General features: G+C 36.6%; 1 protein-coding gene across 1 annotated transcript; it reads left to right on the top strand.

The window, feature by feature from the left end:
* Window positions 1-5,720: 5,720 nt before the first annotated feature.
* LOC120144622 (gibberellin 3-beta-dioxygenase 3-like) lies at window positions 5,721-7,670 on the top strand. Its single transcript, XM_039158652.1, has 2 exons — window positions 5,721-6,276; window positions 7,075-7,670. The coding sequence occupies exons 1-2, from the start codon at window positions 5,795-5,797 to the stop codon at window positions 7,649-7,651; spliced, it is 1,059 nt and encodes a 352-aa protein (XP_039014583.1). The 5' UTR covers window positions 5,721-5,794; the 3' UTR covers window positions 7,652-7,670.
* Window positions 7,671-9,072: the final 1,402 nt, after the last annotated feature.

Genomic DNA, 9,072 nt, shown 5'->3' with positions numbered 1-9,072 from the left:
CCCAAGAATTTGCATTTCCTGGATTTTGGATCCAGCTTTGAGATTTCTTGGGAGTTGTACATCACGTACACAATACTTCCAAATACATGGATGTTTGAATAATCAGTTGGTTTACCAGTCCACATCTGTATTGGTGTCTTTAGCTCTATTGCAGTTGATGGAGCTCGATTCACCAAATAACAGGCGGTATTGACTGCTTCTGCCCAGAAAGATTTTTCTAGGCCTGCATCCCTCAACATTGCTCTTGTTCTTTCTAACAAGGTTATGTTCATCCACTCTGCCACTCCATTTTGTTGAGGAGTGTTCGCCACTGTGAACTGTCTTTTGATGCCTTCTTTCCTGCAAAAGTTATCAAATTCTTCGCTTGTGTATTCTCCTCCATTATCTGTTCTGAAACACTTGATCTTATTTCTAGAATCAAGTTCCACCTGCGCTTTGAAGTTTTTGAAAGTTGAAAACACATCTGACTTCTTCTTAATAGGGTACACCCAACATCTCCTAGAGTAATCATCAATAAATGAGAAAAAGTATTTTGCTCCACCTAGGGATGTAGTTGGTGCTTGCCATACGTCAGAGTGAACCAATTCTAGAACACTTTTGCCTCTAGAATTTGATGTGTTGAATTTCAACCGGTGTTGCTTACTTGTTATACAATGCTCACACAAAGGAAGTGATATATTTGTTAAGCCTGGAAGTAGCTTTTGCTCCACAAGGACTTTCATTCCTTGTTCTGACATGTGTCCAAGTTTCTGATGCCATAGCTTTGTAGAATCTGAGCTACATGAGGCAACAGATGCTTCTGCTTCTAGCAAAGTCTCTCGCTACAGCATGTACAAATTTGCTGCTATCTTTTCGTCTTTCAGCACCACAAGCGCTCCACGGAACACCTTCATGATTCCTTTTCGTGTTTCAATCTTGCTTGCATTATTATCCAATAATCCGTAGGATAATAAATTTTTCTTCAGGTATTTTACGTTTCGCACATCTCGAACAACTTTAATTGTTCCATCATACATCTTCAATTTGATGGTTCCCACGCCAATAATCTCTAAGGCATGATCATTACAACTATACACAGATCCTCCTGAGACAGGTTCATAATGATGGAACCATTCTCTTCTTGAGGTCATGTGATATGTTGCTCCTGAATCAATGAGTCATATATCTGATATCTTTTTCTGCCTTCTATGGTGGTTGACGCTTCACAACATAGAGCATCTCCATCATCTGAAGTGTTTGCGGTATTGCCTTGTGGATTGGAGTTTTTATTTAGACTCCAACAATCATTCTTCAAGTGTCCTTTCTTTCCATAATTGTAGCACTTTAAATTCTTCTTGCTTCTCGACTTCGATCTACCATGTTTGTGACTGCTGCTTTAGCCACGTTTTGTTGATCTCCCTCTCATCGTTGTCAACGCTTCTGCTTGTTGTAGATTTACTTATCTGTCTTCCTTGTTTTTGCACCGATTTTCTTTTTGGAGAACAGCAGCTACAACATTATCGAAGACTAGACTGGTGACATTACTGTTTGTCAAGTTGATGATAAGTTGATCATACGAATCAGGTAGACTTTGAAGTAGAAGTTTAGCACGTTCTTGTTCTCCTATTGTACATCTTAAGGATGTAAGCTGAGAAAATAACGTGTTCAGTGTGTTTAAGTGCACCGTCACTGAAGTAGATTCTGGCATCCGGAGAGTGTACAATTTACTTTTAAGGAAAATTTTATTGTGCAATGATGTGGCCTCGTACAATTTGGTGAGATGATCCCATATCTCCTTAGTTGTCTTCTTCTCCTCGTGCTTGACAATACTTCATCTGCTAATGCTAGATGAAAGTTTGTCATAGCATTCCCGTCCATCTCGTTCCATTTGCTGTCATCTGTGAAATCCACTGACCTTTCACTGATAGCCGCTAGACACCCGTCTTTCCTCAGGATGGCCTTCATCTTTAATTTCCACAATGAGAAATTTCTCTCATTGAACTTTTCAATATCAAATTTCGTTGCCATAGCTTCTATTTCGGATAGCTCCCACTATTTCACTATTGTGAATAGTTCTCTGGAACCTTCAAAGAATGGATAATACCTTCTTACTTTCTTATGTTGGAGGATCCACCTTTTGGTGGCAACCACAAAGACAATAAGCAGATATTACACACTCAAATCTGGCTCAGATACCAATTGTTGCGTAAGACGGCTATCGGATAGAGCAAAATCGCAACTGATAATTTGAGAAAATAAAAAATAAAGATAAAGAAGACACAAAATTTACGTGGAAAACCCCTAAATAATATAGGGTAAAAACCACGGGCACTGGTAGAAGAATTTCACTATGAGAAAATAGGAATTACAACCTCTCTCGATCTACCAATGAGAAAACAATGATAATTCTCTCTTGATAAAAAGGAGAAAACAACTCTAAAGAAATTCTCTGAATTTTCTCTAGTATTGGAAGAAAGCTAGAATGATTTGGGATGGTTTTGAAGCTACATGAGCTAGGGTATTTATAGTTAAAGCTTAAGAACTAATCTTGTAAATACCCTAAAGTCTAATGACTAAAATTAATTTTTCCATTCCACTTTTTTTCAACATTTTAGGTGAATTATTATTTCTAATTTTCAAATCATCTTTCGGTGGAAAATTAGGCCACCAATTTTGGCCACTTGATGATGACTTTTCAACAGATCAACCAAACGAGCATTCTAACTTTTAGAAGACCCCTTAAAGAAGAAACAGTTCGCCAAATTCCATTCGCTCCCCCGGTCGAATCACTCAACCTACGAGCATAGGCACTTGAAGTAGAAAAATGACGATTCTTTTCCCATTTCCACCCTGGACGATCCTCACCACTCGTCACTAATGGAGGTTTCATGGCAGCAAGAGATAGACGGATAATTTTTGGAAGGGTGGATCGTATACTCTCCCAAAGCCAATCTCCATTATGCCCAACCATAGTGGCAACAGGAGTCACAAGAGATGGATTCATGGGTTGTGGACAGTGGTTAATTAAAGGGCCAACATCGCCTAACCAATCATCTCTCCAAAATTCCACACTCAAACCATTACCAAGGTTCCACGTCAATCCCCCAATCTCCATCCAAACCACGCTTAAACCCCTCCAAATACGTGAGCAGCCTGTCTGAAACAGATTACCCGATAGCCCCTCACCCCATTTGTATTTTGAGTGCATCACCCTTGCCCATAAGTGGTCTTTATTTGCAACAAGACGGTAGACAAGTTTCATAAGGAACGCCTTGTTTTGAGCCATCATCCGTTTGATTCCAAGCCCTCATTGATCAATCGATTTGCAAACTTGATCCCAACACACAAGATTACCACATCTCTTCTCACCCGAATAGCCCCAAACGAAATTTCGGGTGAGACGTTCTATCTTGGCACAAATACCCTTCAAAAGGTAACTTGTTTGCATTGCATAAGAAAGGAGAGAGTTTAACACTGATTTGGATAGCGTTATCCTACCCGCTAGAGATAAGGACTTCGCTTTCCAACCGGCCATTCTATCTCAGACTCATTGGATCTGATAATCATAAGTAGCACGAGTAACCCTCCTATGAATTAGAGGTAACCCTAAATAATTCCCCAGATCGTCTACTTTCGAGAACTGGAAATCTTCAGTAATATCGTTCCTGACAGAATCATCCACATTTCCAGAAAAATAGATGTCGGTTTTAGCTTTGGTACGAGCTATAACTGAAATCTTGGAGGACCCGCTGAATCACATCAAGTTGGTCTAAAGAAGCTTCGGCGAAAAGGACAAGATGATTAGCAAAAAAATAAGTGTAAAATGGCAGGTCCACCACGGCAAAACTTTATCGGAAGCCAATTGCCATCGTCTACCTCCTTTTCAATTGCCTGAGCTAAGCATTCCATACAGAGAATAAACAAATAGGGAGAAAGGTAATCACCTTGATGAATGTCTCGAGAGGGCAAAAAATATCAGAGAGTCCACCGTTCCACACAATTTGGGTTGAAACCGTAGAAACACAGTTCTTGATGAGTTGTCGAAGATCGTCGGGCACAATATCATGGAGAGTATCATCAATGAAAGACCACTAAAGCCGGTCGTAAGCCTTCTCAGGCCGATCTTGATTGCCATCCGACCTTTTCGGTCTGTTTTTCATCGCATCAAATGTATCACTTTTTGTGCCATGACAATATTATCAATGGTACTTTGGTCTGACACAAAATTAGTTTGACTTTCTGAGATCAAACCCGGAAGCATGGGTTTAAGGCTATTCACTACCACCTTGGTGATAGTTTTATAAATAAGTTTTAAAATAACATTTAATTATTAACTAGACATATCATGTAGGATACAATCTGTTCTGTAAGTCCCACCTTTTAAACTCACGTATGATAAGATATATTTTGTTCCAAGTAGCTGATCAATAAATAAATTATTATGTTATTGATTAAAGTGAAAGGCACAAATAACGAAGCTTGTATTTCAAGTTTTTAATTAATTTTTTGAAGTTTGATTTTATGATTTATGATTTTATGTTAGGATTTGATTATTCTAAATTTTATTCGTATATTAATTAAATAAATATCAATTTAGATAGATAAATATATTATCTCTAATATTAAATTTATTTTTAATATTAAATATTACATTAAATATGGTTTAAAATAAATATAATCTATTTAATTATAAAAATATTATATTTATTTAACTGATTTAGGTGTTTTTTATTAATTGGCCTAAGTTCGAAATATCATTCGAATATTTTTTATTTTTTATATAAACTAAAAAGAATTTATTGTAATTTACTAACCAATTGAACTATTCGGTCGGCTTGGGCGCTCCACTTCCATCCCATAAATCTAGTTCAAATTTTTTATAAACACATTTCATCTCTAATTTGTTTTCCGTCCAATTAAATGATGATAAAATAAATTTTCTTTATTTTTAAAATAAATTTAATTAAATAAATTTAAACTGATAAAAAATTCTTCAATCAAGCACTGACATGTGTCAATTGTGACATGTGTCACGATCATATGTTGATATATGTCACCACCTGATTGAAGGGTTAATTTATTAAATTAAATTATAATTAGAACAAATTAATTGGATATATAAATATTAAAGATCGAATGTTTAATTATATCAATTTTATTAACTACCATACCAACAATTTCATTAAATGTTAAGGGCATGTGGCTTGATTGAAATCACTTAGATAATTATGTGGTCATATTGTCAAAATTAAAAGTATGATGGTCATATCAACAACAATCTCATAATATTTGTCATTTGAGTAGTTTACCCTATTATTTATATATAATATAATAATATTTTAAATTTTGATTATTTTAATTTTTCAATTTTTATTGTAGGATGGGCTTCCAGGACCAAAGATAGTTTGAAAATACGGTTAATTTTGGATGCTATATATAATCAGTGGCTAATTAATTTTACCCCATTTATATGTCTAATTCAATTATTTACTAGATAAGATCCCATATATAATCAGTGACTAATTAATTTTACCCCATTTATATGTCTAATTCAATTAATTACTAGATAAGATCCAGCAAATTGTAAAAGCAAAAATTAGTATAGGTAACAAATTCTGGTCATAATTCTTTATTGCCACCCTTCTCCATACATTTGTAGGGTTTCCACTTACCAAAGTAGGGTGAACTTACCATGTAGACAAAATTCAAGCAAGACAACAACAGTCATAGAGGACTGTCTATATATGTCACATTCTTACAAAACAATCCTCACTCACTCCCGAATTCTCATCTTTTCTTTCTTTCTTTCTTTCATATGAAACCCACCATGAATTCCCAAACCCAAACCTTCAACTACCTCCTTCCGTTAGACTTCGACAATGTCTCTACACTGCCTGACTCTCATGCATGGTCGACAAAAACTTTACCTTCAGACGACCCTTGTCACCACCCGGTCGATGACGGTGAACCATTGCCGCCTGTCATCGATATCGGCGAGCCGGGTGCAAATGACCTCATAAGACATGCTTGTGAGAAATGGGGAGCGTTTCAAGTCATCAACCATGGCGTTCCATTGAGTTTGTTTCTTGAAAGTGAGTTCCAAGCTCGGAGGCTGTTCTCGCTGCCCATGGAACGGAAGCAGCTTGTTGCACGGCCACCGTCAGGAGCCACCGGATATGGCTTGACCCGTATCTCCCCCTTCTTTCCAAAATTGATGTGGTCTGAGGGCTTCGGCATGATGGGGTCGCCAGAGGAACATGCTCGCCAACTCTGGCCTCAAGATCATGCCAAATTCTGGTACGAGCGTTACTTTGCATGCTAGCCAACTTTCGCCTCGATATCATGCCAAATTCTTTTTTCACGTTTTCAGTCCCATTACTATATACTGTTAAATAACTTATTCGATGCAACTTTAATTTTAATGATATTTCATAATATAATTAAATTATAATGTATAGAGTACTATATATATAAATTAACTTTCGCCTCGATATCATGCCAAATTCTTTTTTCACGTTTTCAGTCCCATTACTATATACTGTTAAATACTTATTCGATGCAACTTTAATTTTAATGATATTTCATAATATAATTAAATTATAATGTATAGAGTACTATATATATAAATTATAACTCAATTAAATAAATTTATAATCATATAAATATATAGAGTCTAAGTTCTTACTTGCAAGCTGAATCGATGACAAATGCAGTGATTGGTGCACACTGAACACTTAATACTATCTTGAAATTCATTTTTTTAATTAATGATTTATTTTATTAATTATATCTACCCTAAAATATTTTTTGTCATTTCATACAAAAACTTTATATCATAAATATTTTTCGATGTGCCACAGAGAAAAATCCTCTCTTCACTGCTTAGCATGCATAAAGAACAAATGTCAATTTGTAGATGGTGTGATTTTCTGTGACCGCATCTCCTCCATGGCTGACAGCTGAGATGCATGAGATAGTCCATTTGTCTGCGAACAATTTGTCGTTTTATTCTTTCGGCTTTCTGTTTCTAAAAGCTGTTACTCTTTTTGTCTCTTTTCCCACATAATTCGTTTGTGATTTTGGGTTTTGCTGCAGCGAGGTGATGGAACAATGGCAGGCGGAGATGAAAACACTGTGCGAGAAAATAGTGGGAATAATGCTTGGCTCATTGGGTTTAACCAATGAAGAAGATATGAAATGGTTCGAGCCCAAAAGTGGGTGTGATCGAACCCCATGTGTGCTTCAACTGAACTCCTACCCGGTTTGCCCGGACCCTGACCGAGCCATGGGGTTAGCCCCTCATACGGACTCGTCCCTCATCACTTTGCTAAACCAGAGCAACATCAACGGCCTCCAAGTCTATAAAGATGGTGCAGGGTGGGTCTCTGTTAAGCCGGTGGAGGGGGCCTTGGTGGTTAATGTTGGTGATTTGATGCACATTGTCTCTAATGGGAAGTTCAAGTCTGTGCTGCATCGTGCGGTAGTGAATAAGACGTGCCACCGTGTGTCAACTGCGTTCTTTTATGGACCACCATGGGATGCCAAGGTTTCACCGTTGAAAAAGTTGGTCGATTCTGATCATCCGCCACTGTATCGGCCTGTGAAGTGGAAGGAGTATCTTCAAATCAAGAAGACTGATTTTAGCTCGGCACTTGAGTCTATTCGTCTTTAAAATTAAAAGTAAGAAAAAAAGGGAGATAATATAATGTAAGTACTCGATATGGAATGGTTCTGTTTCATGGGAGAATAAACTGGTTTAAGTATTGCAGATTGTCCAAAGCTTCTTAAATATGACAAATTAATTCATTAAAAAAAATACTGTAATGGTTTTTCTTTTTGGTAGATAAGAGCAAACAGATGATTTTATGATGCTCTCTGTCAAAGTTTGTTTCACCAGCACATCCCACTCTAGAAAAAGTTTGCCACTCATAGACACCATGTTTTGGTTGACCTTGGAAGAAAATTACTCACTTGAAGGTCCCGTGTGAGTAATAGAAATTTTAGAGCTATCAACTATAATTATGTCATCTGGACTGGAGTAAAGGTTGTGAATAGAAAAGTTGTTGAGATCGATCGTGATTCTATCAAAAACCCAGATATATATGGCGAGGAAGTGGACATGGCAAAAAGGGTTTGACATTGCCATAGTGGAGGTAAAGGAATTGACAAGGCACTGAGGTGGGGATGCATTCGAGAAGTTCTGATGAAAGAGAGAACATTGAGTGACAACATAACCTTGAGCCTAACACGGCTGACATCTGCCCAAAAAGAGCCGCATGGGTTGATTGCTGCTGAGAGACAATCAATGTGTGTGTGGTTGATGGGTACACTGGTTGGAATGTTGAGTATGTGTGGAATAGGCTATGATTGGTACTACCGATTATAAAATGCTTAAGAACAACTCATCAATTTCGCATGTAACTCATAAAAGACAATCACAATATCGCGACTGTTGACAACATCAATAACCACTTGGAAGGAGTCATCAAAACCATCTAACACTTCCTCGATGAGATTTTCAACATCTAACGATTTTTCAAGGGTGGACTAGCTTATCAACTCTGTTTTTAATTTTTAACATGTAGTCAGTGATGAATTAAGATACTTTGGACATGTTTTTTTAGGTTATTTCGAATTGCTTGAAATGTCAGTATATGTGTTCACAAAAACTTTCGGAGTGTCAAACGAGATTTTGAATTCTGAGATGAATGTCACAAGGGAGAAATGGTGTCTACTAGTGCACCAAATAAAAAATTATCTTGTCCTGGTCAAGTTTGATACGCCAAATTGGAAGAGGTTATGTTGTTAATAGTAACAGTCTTGAATAGAAAAGAATATGAGTTACCAATGAATTTGTAAAGGTCATAACCTATAAAGATGGATTCAATTTGGGTCTTCTATGAAAGGTAATTGTTGAAGTTGAGTTTGATAGAATCGTAAATGATAACTAAACTGAGAGAGTTGTTTGGGTCAAGAGTATTAAAGAAAGTGTTTTTAACAATCTTTGAGGATAGACGTTTGATACCATATTAAAAAAAAAGAATTAAAAAGATTGTGAAAATATTATTCATTGTTCATTTTGTTAATGATAAC

This window comes from Hibiscus syriacus, unplaced genomic scaffold (genome assembly GCF_006381635.1).
Source record: "Hibiscus syriacus cultivar Baekdansim isolate YM2019G1 unplaced genomic scaffold, ASM638163v2 tig00110890_pilon, whole genome shotgun sequence".
Taxonomy (NCBI): Eukaryota; Viridiplantae; Streptophyta; class Magnoliopsida; order Malvales; family Malvaceae; genus Hibiscus; species Hibiscus syriacus.
This window is presented reverse-complemented; position numbering and strand designations above follow the sequence as displayed.